At 43.0% G+C, this 18,211-nt stretch overlaps 1 protein-coding gene across 1 annotated transcript in view; it reads left to right on the top strand.

The window, feature by feature from the left end:
- SPMIP2 (sperm microtubule inner protein 2) overlaps window positions 1–15,320 on the top strand; it is a 34,123-nt gene extending 18,803 nt beyond the window's left edge. Inside the window, exon 4 of the mRNA XM_068681108.1 lies at window positions 15,047–15,320. Within this exon, the coding sequence (XP_068537209.1) occupies window positions 15,047–15,242 (196 nt within the window). The 3' untranslated portion in view covers window positions 15,243–15,320. The remainder of the gene's footprint in view (window positions 1–15,046) is intronic.
- The last annotated feature ends 2,891 nt before the right edge of the window (window positions 15,321–18,211 follow it).

The following is an 18,211-nucleotide window of genomic DNA, read 5'->3' as shown; positions in this document are numbered from 1 at the left end:
AATATCTCTGCTGAGAAACTGGTACTTGACACACCCTGGTTTCTTTAAAGCACTGACTGAGCCATTGCAGAGCTGCTTGCATTTTTTTGGTTTGATTTCTCTCAATCAGTTTGTATATTGGGATGGAAAATTTTGTCTTTTTCCAGAGTAGTTCAAGGGTCAATATACTTCTGTCTTTCATGACTACCAAAGACTTCTCTGCATAATTCAAACTCATGGAGACTTCACATGGAAAATTTTTAAATGTTGCTGGAATTTTACTACTCTGGAAACATAAAGTTGTTTTTTTTTTTTCTCTTTTTTTTTTTCCTAACCAAAAAACAAACAAACAAAAAAATTAAAAACTTGCCTATTCATGGATTACTTCCCCTCCGCCCCCCCCCCAAAAAAATATATATATTTCAGTTGTGACATGCCTACACTTTTACTCAGAAGTGGGATGAATTGTGAAGCTTAGCTGTTTTTTTTTTTTTTTTTCTGGCAAAAAAAATAATAAATTTTAATTTATATAATCCATAGGGTTGTTTTTTTTTCTCTTTCTACCAAAAAATCAGTGCTTGTCAATAAAAATGTTTTCCTCCCAAATGCTAATGTAAATTCCTACTTATTACATTAGCTTCTATTACATATAATCCATATATCTTAGTACTAGGCAAATGTGCCTCATTCAGGTGACTTCAGCATCCAAGGCTAAAGGAGTTTTGTCCACATACCTCTTTGTTATTCTTTTCTTTGCTATTTTTACCTTTATGTAACATTGATTTCTTTTCCCCCTTTGGAGAACAAGAATAATCTCTTATAGCTGCTCAAAGGTACTTTTTTATTATTATTTTTTTCTCCAGAAAGGTAAGCTCATATTTTTATTAAACTGTTGCAGCATCTTTCTCTGGATTTCCCCCCACACACACCCTGTATGAGTTAAATCAGTATCTCATCATGCTCCGTTTTTATCCAAGCCAAGTATTAGATATATTAGATCATAGGCAAGCATTTAAATTTTTGGAGAATCAGGGTCACGCAATGGTGGAAAATTAGAAGAAAGCATTTTTTAAATGTTGAAGGAAATCAGCTTCAACAGGGAAAATCCCACAAGTTTAATTCTTGTAATGGATGGCGGTGACACACGCTCTGCTTTCTGTGATGAATATTATTCCATAAAAGACTGCAACATGAACCAGTAGTTAAACTAGGACAGATGTTGCTGGAAATATTTAAAAGATGTTTACTTTATATTATTAGTGATCAAATATGCAGTGTTCTTGGGTATGTCATCCTCATGACTTCCCACAAGACATAATATTTTCCTTGTTGGAAAAAGCAAATAACTCAAGTTGTAGGCAGTTTTTAGTAACCGAGATGTTTTGGCCTGATGATGTAGCTGCTGAGGTATCCACCAGCATCCCCAGCCCCCATCCAAACTGCTTCCCCAGCCTTGCTCCCCTTTTTCCCTCCATACATTAAAATGATTCCCCCCTTCTCCTCCCAGAGCTGGTACTTTCCTCGGTAGCTCTGCAATGAGGAACTTCCAGCCTCAACTATCCAGACCAAATTTTCCCTTCTTCCTGTGGCTACCACTCAAATTAACCTATTTCTTCGTGCCATTTACTCAGTGAATGGGCTTGAATTAAGAAGTGAAAATGTTTTTTTTTCCTGACTAGGGCATGAAATTGGCAAACGCAGGGTTTTCCTTTACAAAGCTCACAAAGGTTTCAGCTACTGCAGTAAAACTGCTGCAATCTTCTCTGAGGACATACTTGTAGTGATTAAAAAAATAAATAAATCACTGCAGTTAATACGCCTCTGTAAAGTTAAAGCTGATTTAAGATTGCCTACACTCTGAGTTGCATTAATATAATCCCCTTTAACTAATCAGGTGTGAGTTGTACGTGGAATGTACCCAAATACTCTATTATAGAGGAAAAAAAGACTGATCAGCTGCAAAGAAAGGGAGGTGTGAACACTTCCTTCTGGCCTCCCCCCTCTCTCCCCGCTGAGCCTGCCACCCTTTCAGAATGAAGACAGGCTGCATTAAAGCAGGGGCAGCACACAGAAAAAACATTTATTTGTGATCTTCTTATGGATCCTTGGGGGGGGCCAACTTGCTCCTCCATCACCCCACAGACACGAGCATCCAGCTGGTTGATGCCAGGGTCTGCACCCTCCCACCCCACTTCTTGTCGATAACCACAGGGAGGCCACATCAGATGCCCTTTCCTTTTAGACCCACGTTGCTATCTCAAAGCCAAACACCCTGAAATATCCCATTCCCTGTTTCCTCCTGTTAAGTACCCGTGTCATTGACCTTCTTTTAAGTTTCTCAGCTTTCCCCCACCCTCCTTTCTCGTTTCCCCCCTGTTGCTCAATCACTCAAGCTGCTGGGCTGGTGTCTCAGCAGAGGGCCACAGGCCAGTGCTGGGGAAGGCCAGGAGCCATCGCTGAGCCTTGTGCTCGGAGCTTGCCCCACAGCAGGGCTGTCCCAGCTGCAGTGACAGGTTTTGTCCCCTCAGTTCCTCACCCTGCATCCTCTTTTTCCTCATGTTTTTAGTCCGTCTTCTCACAAGCAGCCTGAGACTGGGCTCACCCAAAAGCCTGCGGCTGTCATTTTCCATCTGCCTCTCCGACACGCCTGTCTGTTTTGGGGATGAAAATTTTTGGCCTTGTGAAATTCTTTGGCCCCATAGTGGTGGCTGGTGAAGGAGGGTGGAAGAGGATAACCTCTTGCTGAGGTGGGAAGGCAAAATGCTAGGGAGGGGTCTGTAGAAATGATGCAGCAGTATTTTCTGATTCCCAGTTGGTGAAGGAAACAGGTCGGGAGGAGAAAACTGGCCGGGCAGCAGCCATCATACGCTGGGCAAAGAGGCAGCCTTCCTCAGCCGCCTGTGCTTTGAATGCTAGTGTGCTAAATGCCTTGCTTTGATATCATTTACAGAGCGCTTCCCTTCCCTTGGGCTGTTTCTATATCTAAAATGTGCTTGCTGCAGTATGACCATAGATTACTTTTCTCATCAGCCTGAGGGCGCAGGAATTGATACAGCTCTTACTGCGATCCCACTGACTTCAGGGGAATTACTTCCCATTAGAGCAAGCAAAATCAGAATGAACTCTCCCTTCCTCTGTTATTAACGGAGTCGTACCGTGAAGCCCACTGGAGTAGTCAGAGACAGCCGGAGATAAATCGCCTTGTGTTCTCGTGCAGCGCTGTCCCTGTGCATGTGGCAGGATAAACTACGTGTTCAGATACACCACAGAAAAGATAAACTTATCTTTAGCGTCTATCGCTTTCCGTCTGCCATCCCTGGCACGCGAGGCAGAGCCTGCCTTGCCACGCAGCAGAGCAGCTTTGTGTGGGGCAGTGCTGGGCATCCTCCTCCTCGCCCCAGAGCCCCCCAAGAGCCAGAACCATGCTGCCAGAGCAAGGAAGGGGCAGCGACAGAAAATTTATCTGCTGTCTGCTTTTACTATTGATTTGAAAGCCATGATTTTATTTTCTCTAGCTCTTTCTGTTGGGAAGCAAAGTACCCAAGCATTCAGACTCTCACAAGCCCTTTCATCCTCATCTTATAAATGGGAAAACCCTGAGATTTCAAATTATTTGCCCTTGCCCATAGATGTGGTGGAGCCAGAAACAGTTCCCAGTTACAGCTTGCCACTTGAATACATTTCACCACAAGATCATCCTTCTTCTTCTTCATCATTCCTTAGTGCTTAATTTAGGCACAAACATAAAAATGGAACAAAACAACAACACCCCCCCTCCCACTCCCTGAAACCTCAGGCCCAGATCCACCATGAGTCAGACACGCAGAGCCGCCAAACTGCGCCCAGCCAGTGCATGACTGCTGTAGGAAGTGCTGGCAGCTGCCTCCCTCTGCAGAGACCAGTTACACCATGGAGATATTCCCCAAATAGACCACAATTTATGCTGAGAGGATGGGAAAGGATCTGTCAAAGGAAGACGCATTCTGCATCCTCAGAAGCAGATCCAAAAACCACTCCAAGCGCTGTCCCAAGTGGCTCTCAAGTCACAAACACCATGGGGAGCCTACTGGGCCCCTCTGGACTTCTGTTTCCCACCGTCTGTGTTAATGGAATAGTCTACCCCAGATGTTACTAATGAAGGTCTTTCTCTTCCCAGTGTTAATGCATTTTTCCTACTCTCTTCCTTTTGGACAAAAAGAAATATTTAATATCCCAACAACTAACATCTTGCAGTTCTTTGTAACAAAGAGACCATTTACATTCTCAGCAGCTTTTATCTCCATGGACGCACCCATGACTAACAATAAGGCTAGGATGGCATTCTTCTGAGCTTTGCCTAGGTGCTTAGTAGTATCTATCCAAGTGAGCAGCAGCAAAACCATTCAAACTGTGGACATGTTCAGAGATGAAGCTGATAGTCCCAGTTCCTAGCTGTCATGTCCCCAAAGGTGAAGTCAGTTTTCCTACCTTCTTGCTGCCAGCTGCACACCAATTCTTTTTTTTTTTCCTTACATCCAAGACCTAGAATACATTTTTGTTTTAAACCGTGAAGCATAAACGTTGTTTTCTTGTGCCTTCTGCTGATACATTCTTGGTAATGAACATATCTTCCATATTTCTCTAAAATAAATAGGTTTCCTCTCCCCTCAGAACTGTCAGGAATTACAATTGCTGATGCTGTGCTTGCTGTGGGGCCACAGAGAAGTGTGGCTTTGGCATAAGCAGAAATTTGACCTGCAGTTTTCTTAGCCTCCAGCTGAAGGAAAGAGGATGTTGCCTCTTGCATAAAGGGGTTTCACAAAGAACTCACATAACCTGTTCTTGGCCACTGCTGGTTACAGTGCCAGTTAAAGCTGCAAGCAAATGGGAAAAGACTCAGTCGGCCTGACTAAACGTTTTTACTTTTTTCAAACACACGTGATAAAAAAGCATTGCAGCTCAGTTTTCCCCTTTATCACATCACTAACTCATGACTTCAGGCTACCCTGTAGCAAAACCATAGAATCTAAGATCTAATATTTGCAGCACAGGCTACAACAAATCTTTTTTGCAGATTTGCAGAAGAGAATAAAGAGCGAAAACCAGCTCAGCCCCTTTGTTCCCACTCTAGCCTTTAATGTTGTAAAAGGCAGTTCAATTTCATATAATCACAACAGCAAGCAGCTATAACAGAATACATTAAAAACACATTTGTTCAATAAAAGAATGCCATTTCACAAAAGGTCATGCTTTCAGTTTTGAGAAGGCTGCTAGTCACAAGCAAAATGCCAATACATCATATCACAAAGCATTGACTTGCCTATTCCCCAGCTGCCTTAGCTACAAGAATGAGACAAACAGTATTTACCTACCTCCTCAGATGCTGAAGCATTCAGTCATAAATTAAAAAACACACTATTGAATATTTTAAAAGAGGCATATGTAGAATAAGACATATAATTCCATAAACTGGATAATATATGAGAAATGCATTGTCAAAAGTCTCCTCGGGGAAAAAATAATAATATTGAAGAAAACAATAACTACACTGAAACTATTTCATTGGTTTTAGCCTAATTGTACGTAATATGCCTCAGCATTTATTTAGAAGATAGTTACTTGGCACTAAACTTTGAATATTTAACACAAACTAATATTTCTTCAGTTTCAGGGAGTTTCTCCTCCCTGCCCAAACATCTGCAGCACAGTGCTCTGGTTCCAGTGACTGTAGCCATTCCCATAGACGTACACTGCTTTTGCATTCTCATCTATAGCTCCAAAGTGTTAGTCCCTATAAATTTGGCCTGCATTCTGTAAAATTTCCAACAACTTTGAAAGGCGATTTTTATGCTACAAGAAAATTTACTTTTAATCTGGGCTAAATTTATTGCCTCATTTAATCTGCAACCTCATATTGACTTGATGAGCCTAGCTCTTTGCCATTTATCTCTTAGGCACTTAGTTAATGAAGGAAGAAAATTTTGCTGATTTTTTGTCTTTCTAAAATGTTGTTCAAGCAAAAATATGAATACTCATCAGTCCAGATAGACGGCAGGAACACAGTACTACCTGTGATGTTCATTCTTCTCATTTTTGTCCTGAGTGATATTTAAAAGTAGGTCAGGTTTCTGTATGCCAAGCATTAGAGGCAACACCACCTGTAATTATCGTTCCTTTTAACAAAGTGCTTGATGGTGATTTAAATATTTTCCTAATGCACCACTCCATTAAAATGCCTGTTGGTGGATGGGCAGTCTCAGGTTTTAAAAAAATTCAGCTATAACAGATCATCTTTATTTCAGAATTGAGGAATTACATTGTTTTTCCCTTATTAAAAATAAAATCAATAAAAGGAATGGGTTTTGTTTGCTCTCACACCTCTGGAATCAAGACTTGAAATTTCTCAAGCTTGCCACCATGATGAGGTTGTGCTTTAGCAGTTTTCACCTGATCAAGCCGTACAGCTTGGGGCAACAGTTCATTATCCTCAAAAGAAATCTATAATCATTTATTATATAAATTCAGTGATCGTATGTGCTCTGGGCCCTTTGAACAGTTAAAGGGCAGACTAGGTCTAAGTGAGAAGGTAGGAAAACTGTGAAGTGAGAGAGGTGAAGATGGGAAAAGGTGGGAACATGAGGGCCCCTAAACAGGAACAGAGGATGGGAAAAAGGCTGTAAGCCAGGAGGAGACAAAAGCAGAAGCTGGAGAGGTGGAGATGTCCTTCTTCAACCAGTCCTCTCCCACACACATTTTGGTTCGGAACTTGAAAACGAACAGACAGCTCTTGGGCCTCAACAGACCTTGCTGTCTAGCAAACAGCCTTAAAACCCAGTGGGGTAAAACCACGTTTTCTCATTCACCTCTCTTCCTACCAGTGAATGCTGCCCTCTGCAACCTTAATTCTATTTTAATTTCTCTTTGCCAATGTAATAAAAAATCATTACTGTAGCAGCATAAATGATTATCAGATTTGCCTCTTAGCTGAGGCATGGTAGGAATGCAAATAATTAACCAAAGAGTTGACAACCTAGAAATGTTGACTGCCTTACAGAATAAATGGTATGTGGACGTGAGTTTCTTATCCTGATACATACAGGTTTATTTGCATAACTGTATCTTGAACATCAATCAAGGACCAATCTATGCAACTTATATATATTTTAAAAAATCATAATCAATGCTTTCTTACTCAAGGAAAGTTTCAAGAGAGAATTAGCATTCTAAATTGCAAAATATTCAAACAAAACCACTGAACATTACTGATGTGAGCTTTTAAATGGCTTATGACACATCCAGATTGGTTCAGTAAGAAAACAGGTTTGGAGCTGGATAGTAACTGAGATTTTCTGTTGGTTTTGTGGTTAAGGATAGCCAGATGGATAAGGATTTTATTATAGGTGTTGGCAAGTTAATGCTGCTGAAAGCCTGACACATGACGCGTTGACTCCAAGCTGGAACATCAGACTTTCATCAACACTAAATTCAAGCAGTGTTTCTGAAACTGTAGCCTGGATGTGCCACCGCAGTTTGTGTATAACCTGCTTCAAAAGAAGAATAACCACAAACATCAGGAATTATTCTGTCCTAAGTGAAAAGGATTAGCAAAGAGCATTCACCACAAAAGAAGAGCCAGAACTCTTGAGAAGCCATGCGTGCAAACACATGTACTAGGCTCTGCTCATGCGTGTGCCCAGCTTGCACAGAGCCCACTTCACAACACCCAGCCTGGAAAAAAATTGGTTTCACCTGCAGTCTTCTACTGCGCTGAATCCAGACTTCAGATAGGGGAGAAGCACACAAGTAATCTCCAAACCCTGTACTGTAGATGAAGCTCTAAAACACATACAATTTGTTGAAAATACATGCACCAGATTCATCAATTAAATTCCTGATTTCCTAATTCAACAGTGAAAACAGTGTTGGCTTGGAATGTCTGAACCAAAGCAATCCAGCTGGAAACGAGTCATCTCCCAAGGAGTCACACGTGGCTGACATTTATCTTTGTTTCTTCATTTGTAGGATAGACAGCCATTTACATTCCTAAAAGACCTTGCCTCAGCAGTTTCCCTTTTGAGACAGTACAGTAAGGAAAAGAGCTAACTAATCTATTTGTGGCCTTCAAACAGTACACCAGAAACTTGATATGCATGGACAGGTGCCTGCCTGGGAAAGCTGTTCATCTAATTTTAGATATGCCAAGATGAACAGGAGAAAAAAATATTACGGATGGGGTAGAGAAAGCAAAGAAAGGATTCTGGTTATGAAAAGAGTAACTGGACCAGTGCATGCCCATGCAGTGTGCCATTTTGTTATTAACATGAATAATATAAAACTTTACCTTAATTATCGCTTGATGTTCAGTGATTAAACATCTCTTTGGAGTGCCTCCTCTCATCAAAACAGGATTTCTTTCTAAAGATGGCCCCTATCTCTTGGCCAGCTTAATATAAAAACTTCTCCATTAATACAGGTTTCAATTGAGGTAGTGGACACCTGCGTGGAGCTAATGCAGCAATCAGCAAGAGGGCGGGTAGAGAGAGCTCAAAATGAGCAGCAAGCTGCTGCATTTGAGATATAGCAGAGAAGGTCAACATTTTCCTAACTAATCAGGGCTTTTGGTCAGGAGACATTGGGAATGAGGTAGGTTTTGGATGCTTCTTCCACCAGGGCAGGATGTGCTTAGCTTGCAGTGCCTCCCAGCAATCAGCAGCCCAGCTGGAACCCATCAGCAGCGATCGGGCTCTGGGCTCATGACATCACTGTGGCACAGAGAGCATTTTTCACATACTAAGAGAGCACGGATACAGGCTGGGAGCTGGGGAAGTTTGTTAAGTAGGCAAACTGCTGGCTGCAGACCCTTCTTTTCTGCACTTTAAGCTTTTCATTTCATTGGCGTGATAGCATTTTTCAGCTGAAAAGGGTGACTAAAAACACCATTAACATTAGCATCAGTTCAACATGCGTGTTAGGAGCCCTAGTAATTAACTATTGAAATACATACAATGCACTGCAACCTCTCTTTGGTTTTCTGAAGGGGCTGAGTCTTCTGGCTGTAAATTTTGCTCAGCAGTACTGTCAACTGTTTTGCAAAACGTGCAGAAATTGCAGAAATCAGTCTGGTCAAGAAACGCATATTTTGCTTCAGCACAGCTGGAAGCCCCTGGGAGCAATGCCGCATTATACCTCAGCACAGGCAGGCTCATGGTAGAGAAATGAATCAGCCATGTACTTTGCCCTACAACCTCACGGCAAGCATGCCAAATGACAGGCTGAGAGGCCAACTTTTCACCTTATTGCACCTTTGGGAAAGAGGCATTACAGTTGAGGAATTTTGCAGTGTGCTAAGAGGTTTCACAATGCCTGGGCAGACAGAGATGGTGAAAGAGCCCAGATCTGTCAAGTTGAAGGACTAAATCACCACTTTGCTCACATGCCTCTGGAAGCCACCATTCACTCACGTACGGTTGGATTGCCCTTGCTTCTTTGTGCTAAGGGAGCATATGGTCGCTAAATCAAGAGAGGGGCTTCCTCTGGGGGATCTGACAGGGAAAATGAACATGAGCACCCTTATGATGGGCCACACTGCCAGTAGCCCACAACAAGCAGGAAAAAACTGTTAACAGAGGCTGTGGTTGTACATCTTCTATCTCAGCTCTTTTGAGAATCAAAGTCCCTTCTTTTCATTTCAGACACCACGTCTCACTCATGACCTCTAGAGTGAGAAATGCAGAGAGAACTGATGTTAAAGGTAAATCGGAGTGCTCTAAAGATGGAGTGAAAAAAACTTATTTCTGCCGGCATTTTAACTATTTGCATATGGCTACTGCATCTGTAAGAACACAGGAAAGAAGATACTCGCTTGTGCAGACTGGTGTTAAGATATTTAGCCAGAAACTAAACAATCGTACTTCATTCATCAGTTCGGATGAGGATATACCTGATTTTACAAAACTGTATTTTTAGAAGCAAGTCTTTGTCAATTGTGGTAAGAGCTTTCCATTTAAAAAATGTAGAAAGCTATACAATTTCTAGCAGATACTGGCAGACAGTAGCTGCAACACAGTATGTCCATCTAGTCTGTGGTGGTTAGGCTGGAGTCAGCTGCTCAGCAAAGCAGAGCAGCCAGGGTCTTTAGCTCTGAGTGATTTGTGAAGACCGTAGGCTATCAGACTTATGCTACCAAAATGCTTTTTAATTCAAAGTGTTAAAGTTTCAAAGTTCAGATGTGCAGAGGTCACATTTACTGAAAATTTTCAATTGAATTTCCACCACACCAGGAGGCACGGGGTACTAGCAAGAGTGAAAGAGAGAAGGCAGCTTTGTTTCTCTTGCTGGTTTTAAGGGAAGTTTTTAATAGCTGCCAGTTATCATCTAGCTTCCTTTGCTCAAGTTAAGTAAATTACAGAAACTTCAGCTTCACTGTGTTTAATGTATAACTGAAATAACATATTGCAAAAGGTACAAATAGCACTAGTGGTCACAAGCCCTGAACTGGAGGGAGGGACAACCAAAATAAGTGAGGACAAGTTCAAAGTACACTGAAGTACAAGTCTAAAAAAACAGAAGTTTGTATTCTTAATAAAGTTTTTGGCTAACTTAACGAGATGGCTGAGTTCCAGTTGGGCTCCCATGCCTCAACCGCAGCAGTTTGAATAGTTGCTGCTACTGCAGGGTGCTGCTGATTTCGCACGAGGCCTAGAGCAAAGCCCCAGGCTCACGTGAGCCAAATGCACCAAAAGAAGAAACAGTTTCTTGTTCTCTGCAGATGTCAGCACACAGCCACTTCTCACACACTAGAGATTAACTAGTGAGAGGTATGGACTCCATCTTTTACCCAGTCACGATAGCTGGGTCCTGAGAGTTCAGGCTTCTGCGTGCAGCCTCAGCCACTGGGGCATTATTTGACCTTGATTTCCTAGTAGCTGCTGCTCAAGCCCTTTGCATTCTTCCTCAAGTTGTTCCACCTCTTTATGGATTTTTCCAGCTGACCCCTTTGATCCTATCTGAAGAAGCTGAGCGGGGGCAGCTCCTTGCATGGAGGAATATCAGGCCTGACAAACAACAGCTGCAGCAGAAGTCAGAAAGCCTTTTACATGGTGCTTTCTTCCCCATCATCTCCACAGAGCCGCTTTCCAAGTGCAAAATATGCTTAGCACTTCATCTTCATTCTCTGGTGACTTCGCCTTTCCCCAGCCAGCATGACAGCAATTCAGCAGCTGCTACACCTCATTTATCAGCAGCTTCCTTCACCTGTGCTCAGAGCACTTGACAGTCACAGACATAACTCATGCAAAAGGCAAGTCCCCTCCTGAAGCACGCAGAGCTGCGCGGTGCCCTTTGCAGGCCTCACAGCCAGGGGAGATGCTTGGCTCCCCCAGCTCACCCCAATGATCAGGAAACTGTCACAGACTGGAAACTGCATGGATTTGCACTGTACTTCTCCAGAAGTTACCCATTAGGACATTACTGCAATTAGCAGTAGTGGCAGCTACCCTCACTGAAGGCCGCAGTGGGGGCAAGGGCCTGGAAGGAAGCAGTGAGGAGCAGTTTCAATGGGGTGCCTCAGGCACTCCCCGGTGCAGTGAGAACCAGGCCCGAGGCAATGCACCACGAAGGGCAGCAGGGGCTGCAGTGCTGAGCTCTTTGATGCCCTGCTGGAGCTAGGCAAGCCAGCTGAAACCTGCTTTTAACACTGACTGCAGCTGGGGGAAATAAAAATTGAATTGGCACTAGTGCTACAAAACACACATTTCTGTATTACAGACAGATGCAGCTGTGTTACTTCGCCCCACCTCCAGGGTCCAGCTTCCCTGTCACAGCTAAGCTGAAGTAACAGTAGGCAATGGTGGGAAGAGGAGCCATGCTTCCCCCTCATCCTCGGCACCTGGCTGTGGGAGCTCAAGGCAGGGGTAGCAGCTCTAGTCTGGCATCCTGCTTCAAGGAAGTACACAAGGGAAGATTTCTGCTGGCAAACAAGGAATCAGCAGTCGAGTGGTTTAACTAACACAAAACCCACAGCCCAGGACTCCCAGTCCATCCCCCTGTGAAGGGGACTGTGCTGAAGGGGGCAGACCTGTGATCACCTTCACCTGCTGCGAGGCACCGGGATGGTGAGCTCAGACCTGGCCTCACAGGAACCTAGTCCACTGAATGCAGAGACCACAGCCATGTGTGTTCCTTCCCATAGCAGGCACATAGCCTGTTCTTTCTCTTGCCATTGAACCTTGCATTTCTTCCCCTTGGCATCTGAGAATAACTCAGGCTACGCCCGGGCTTGACACTTGCCTTTCTCTTCAGCAACTTGTGGTGTCTCTCAGCACGTTGTTTTTGCAACAAGAGCCACTACTTAATCTCCAGCAGCAGGAAGAAATCATCTGAAATCCTTTGTTTTGAGACGCAGTTTATGTTTGTCTAATTATCCCAAAGGCACCTTCCCCCCAAGGGGACCCTCTGTCCTCAGCTGCCCAGCAGCTGGCCAGGATCAGGCCGCCCCTTGGGAACAACTGCCGGGACTGCCATGGCAACTCATCCCCTCCAAGAGTGACAATCACATCTTGGCTGGTCAGGGCTGCTTTTGATCTTCTGATTCCCACCGTATAGATTAAAATAAGCAGCACCAAGACTGAATTAGGAACTCATAACAGACACCGGTGGAGCGAACTGCAATTTATGACTCATAGTTTTACTTTTCTGCTCATTCTTCTTGTATTTCCTCCTGCCCCTACCCTTTCACATAGGGTAAAGCTATTTACACTGGTTGCAGTGTGCTTCAAGAGGAAGCATGCATTATATCTGTTTCCTATATTGAAATAGAAAGATGTTAAGATTCTGCATTGCCATACAGCATTTATCTCAACTACCTGCCCGTCAATCTAAAAATTGACAGCATACGCTGTTTCTGTGAAGCAGTAAATTAGCATCTTGTACACTCCACATGCTTGCCTCTAACACCTTCCCACTGCTGCAAATGAGAAGCTCATTCAGAGACAAGCTTCATCTTTCACTTCTGCTTTTATTTGCCTGAAAACTAGCACTTCCCTGGAGTGGATGCCAACTGCTGCTACTTCTAAGTGTTGCTCAGCAGCTTGTCATGAGTTACTTTTTCCATGTCTTTAACGCATCCCAAGCAAAGAATAAAGATGTGTAATAGTAGAGAAGCAGGTGCTTGGAAAACAATTATATTTCTTTGGCAGTACCTGTGTGGTAAATACTTTCAGCTAAATCTCTACCCTTACAGACACAATTGTGATTGTACACAATGAGCTTTCAAGGCAGCATTTAAGAGTGAGAGAATTAGTTTCCTCTTTTCTTCCCCAAAAGACAGACAGACAGAAGCCTGGATGCCAGACACTATTTCTCTGGCTTTTAAAGGAATTGCCAGAAAGGGAAAATGAAGCAGTATGCTACTCCTCTTCCTCCTCCTCAGCCCAGCCAGTAGGACTGTCAGATGACAAATGTATTTTGTGACTCAGAAGATCAGGCACTAACTTCAGCCATGGCATCCCTGCATGCCTTTGGACCAACACCTCACCTTTCTGTAAGGAATTGCAGCAATTACCAAAATGCTAGGAAAACAAACAGGAGCTGCTTTGATGTTGAGCCACAGGCACAGGGTGAAAATTCCTGCTCTGCCACTGGTCTGACTTCATCAAGAATTGGGAATGGGGTTAATCAGTGCGGTTAACTCAGCACAGCACTAAGATTAAGGTATGTTAGTGACCAGGAAGAGGTATGGTAACTCCAGAGACCATCTTAGCATTGCTGCTCAGTGCTATACTATGCTAGCAGGCATACATGTAGCTGTGCTATCAGGACACTCCATGCTTGTTGCAGAGTACGTAAAAGTGCCCTGAAATTCAAGAAGTCCACTCTGAAGTTCACTGCCATGCTTCAACCCCAACTGTAGTGTAACTCAGCCCAGCCTCACAGCTGAGACAAGTGCGCACAATGGTAGCCAACCATCAAACTACGGGAAGCATTACAATGTAAAGCATAGCGGGGTGCTGCCAGAGATGGCACCCCAGAGAGCTACCAAGCTCTTCTGTGTGCAATCCCCTTTTCTTGAAGAAGGAGCGGGACTTTGTGCAAATAGCAACACCTACAGGTGAGATTTTCCACCTGGATCCTTTGGGACAGACATCATGAGGGACTCCTGCTTCAAGCACTTTGTCTCCTGGAATGGAATCCACCCAGCTGTCAGCTCTCAGACCATACCAAAGTTTGAAGTCTCCTCACAGCTCCAATCGCAACCTCCATACTTGCTTTCTCCGGGGCTGGCAGAGCAGCTACTATCAACAAAAACACACGCAGAAAAAGCATTATGTATTTTGAACAAAAGCAGAGAAAGCTAATTTAAGAAGTGAGGGGGGAGGGGTAAGCCAGCTTTTCTATAAAGCTTAGTATGATCCCAGCGATGAACTAGTTGGATTAGCTACTTAGCAGCAGTGTAGTTTAAGCATCACGCGGCTCTGGAAAGGAAGCCTTTTGAAGATGGAAACAGCATTCCTGAGTTACCAGCTTCCTCAGCTACCAGGAGCGCAGAAGCAAGCACGTAATAGCACACAGCTACTCCTCCAGCCACACCCAGTAGCCAACAAATTACCCACAGCACTCAGAATTTATTTAGCAACATTACAAACGGGCATTACATCTTTGGCCCTGCATGTTTACCCAGTACTAGGCAACAGGCGAGACCACTGCATTCCTGTGGCAGGAAGGTGGCATCATGAAAGCCCAGAGAAGGCTATCTACCTTAGGGGGTGTAGCCATAGCTAGGCCTAACATGAATGTTTTAAATACCAGGGGCCTGACACACTCACTTGAAAGGCTGGTGTTTGTGACATCCCTCATTGTACAGCGCTGACACAGTTAGGTCCATTCCTCACCTACCCTGTGAGGCACATCAGGTAGGCATGCAGGAGACCCCGCTCAATGAGTCTCCAGATTTAGCTGCCATTTTCTGTCAGAGACATCCAGCCCCTACAGGATGAAGTCATTATTGTAAAAAGCAGGACAAAGGGGGAAGAGAAAACAAAACACCTTTTTCCTCAGCACTAATTCCATTTTTGTTTCATGCTCACATTAGGCAGCCTGCTCCCTACATCCTCGAACAACAAGGCCACGGTGCACGGGCCAGGCTCGCCTGGGACTTGGGCAGATACGAAGGCTACCTTCACCCACGCAGCAAATGGGCAGCTGTGATTCAGGCAGCTCAACCACCGGCACTTCCCAAATCAAAAGGTGAGGGGTTTTCTCCATTAGAAACACACCTGAAAAGTTAAAGTGCTTGCACCAAGGCTGCAGTGGCCCTTACAGCCACCCACCACCTACAGAAGGAAGGAGAAGCTATTGGTTTGGAGATGTGGCATAGGATTTTCAATTTCACATAAAGCAGGGCCACACCATGAATAAATGTCAAAAACTTTACACATTCCAGGGAATCAAAAACAGTTCAAAAATGCTCAATGCAAAACATCTATAATTTTCAAAACTGACATGAAGAATTTTAGGAGACTTGTCCATCTTAAAGCTAAAATGACCTTTGCAAACCTTAAAAAAAAAAAAAGTGCTACACTACCATAAAACACCAAAGAAAGAAAAATGAAAACATTTACATAAGAGTAACAAGTAGAAAAGAGGAGAAAACCTTCCAGGCTTTAATTTACCTGGGAAAAAGATGAGGTTGTAAAATAAGGTTAAATGGTTGATAAAATTAAGGACAGATTTGAGACAAACGTGTTATATACAGGATCGGAATCCACGTTAGAAGGGAAAACATTCTTGTGAGCCCATTATCGAAGTCCTTGACTCCACAGCACTTTTATCAGACAGCACAACCACCCCAGGAAGATCTCAAGCAGACGTAAGCATTGATCCATATTTCTGCATCCACAAACAGTTCCCTTCCCCTAGAAGTGGGAGCTTACTTGTGAGACTCCTCACAGGAGTCTCTCAAATACCAAATGCCAGATTGCAAATGGCATCACTGCAACTCCAAACAGAAGAAATCCAATTTATGAGATTATATTTATTTTTGAGTGCTTGGCTGTCACTTCTAAGCCCTTTGGCCTTGTGTTGACCTTTAGGATTTCTAGACAAGATGCTACTCTACTTGTACTACTTAAACTGTTTTAGCTCTGGGATTGTGCCAAACCAGCAACTGACTGCAACTATTATGAGAGTAATTTTCCAGCATGTGGATTACTAGCATGTGGCTACTTAAGCTAATTTTATATGTGATTGGAAGACTTATAGGTCACAGTCTCATGGTTTATCACTCAGCTACATATCCCTTATATCCAAAATCCCATTTAACATTGACAGTTGTGTTCTCTTTGACTGCAAATACTTGGAAATTCAAAGGATATGGTGCATAGATGATTAACAAAACTTTTTCATTTAGTGAGAAAGACAATGGTGGAATACTGGCACAAGACATGGTTGCCTTATGATACTGCTCATGTTTACTCATGTCTACTGTAACCTTGAATTCCTTATTACATGTAAGGAGAATCTCTTCATAGGTTCTGTATTTCTTTGCCATTTATTTAGAAGGTTAAATCAGTTATTCACTGATATTTTGAGTCACATTTTTTGATATAAGCACAGAGTTTACTGCAGTTTATTGACAAATTTTAAAATTGACAATGCAGAGTTGTCAATTTTAAAAGCCAAAAGGTAGAAGGTAGTCTTAGACACACCAAAGTATTTATTAACACAGGTCCCCACCCCTTCCCAGTGCTTGGCTATGTTACACCTGTCTGTCTGTTTCTCTGCCTCTTGCTAACCTGCCAGGCAGTCCATACCATACAAAGTCTAGAAGAGAATGGCTAAGCATAGTTCAGAAAAAAAGTGTAACAAGTTGTCAAGAGCAACAGCATAACCACACTTTTTTTAAAAAAATCGGTTAAAACAGAGCAGAAAAACTTCATGGGACCTTACAAACCCTGTGTGAAAACCAAGGTTGCTCCACAGCACAACCCCCCAAGCCAATACAATGACCCACGAGCAGAGACATCAAGAGTTGGATCTCCAACTCATTCTCTCTCTTGTTCCTAGCTGAGGGGGGTCCTGTCCCTCTTCCTTTGCCCTACACTTGCATTTATTGGAGCCAAATTCAACTTGTGAACTCAGTATTAACTTTTTTTCTTGAAACACGTTGCACTTGCACATGAGCAAGCCAATGAACACAGAGCAAGAGACAACACAAGAAGCTTGCAGATGCAGCCAGTATGACAGGAGGAAAGACTGGATGGAGTAACAGGTTTTTCACCTTATTACAGGCATTAACTATTAAATCATTTCAAACCTTCTCACTTAAATGCAGAATAGGGAGGCAGCTACACAATTTGGACTGAGGTTACAGCTTACCACAGCATTAACATTTCAATGTACTTTTCAAAAAAAAAAAAAACCTCCATTGTCATAGACACCAATTTTAGCTAAAGCTATAGCAGGTGACTGTGTTTGTTAGTACTCCTGCACAGACTACACCAGAGTTGTAGCAGACAGCACAGCAGACATTTCTCCTCGTTTCAACTGTGTACAGAAGCATTTAGTATCTTAGATCTCCTTATTTCCTTATGCTCGATTTCCAAAGACTTCAACGTTGATAACCACTACAGCAAAACCAGAAAGCCAGGAATTATATTCAGAGAACAATGAAAAGCCCTTGATACCGAAGTTCGTAGGCTTTTGTTATATGCAATCCTTGTTAGCCTGACCAACAAATGAATCTCAGAAAATTTCATTCTACAGATAAGCACTTACACAGTACAAGCAAGACCCACCTGTTCGAAGATGTTAAGCATAATTGCAAGTGATCCTTTCTTCTCTGTTTTTATTTTATGAAGACTTTCCGATAAGCTGCAGAACCTAAAGTGCTCTGCAGATCCTAGGCTTCCAGTGTTTCGAGCTGCTCATTGCCTTCTAGGTAACACCCAGCTGATAGTTCTAAACCAAGCAAATATCACAACTGAAAATCAGATGTACGTGTGCTCATAACATGAACTCAGCTTTTTCAGTCTGCAATGCTAAACTGAAGTTTAGTTCATGGAGGGTTTGACACAAGTTAAAGACTTCCTTATAAAACTAATTTAAGTCCACCAACAATGTTATAGTCTAGTACTCACAAGGTGGTCATTAATTCCTTTTACATTGAGTGATTTTTAAGAAATGGATGTACTATGCAACAGCAACACATAGCTCTTCTCATGTGCGTTTGAGCTAGATGCTAGTCACACAGGCACAG

The sequence above is a fragment of the Anas acuta genome, chromosome 4 (genome assembly GCF_963932015.1).
Source record: "Anas acuta chromosome 4, bAnaAcu1.1, whole genome shotgun sequence".
NCBI lineage: Eukaryota > Metazoa > Chordata > Aves > Anseriformes > Anatidae > Anas > Anas acuta.
Note: the sequence above shows the minus strand (reverse complement) of the source record. Positions and strands in the feature narration are given on the sequence as shown.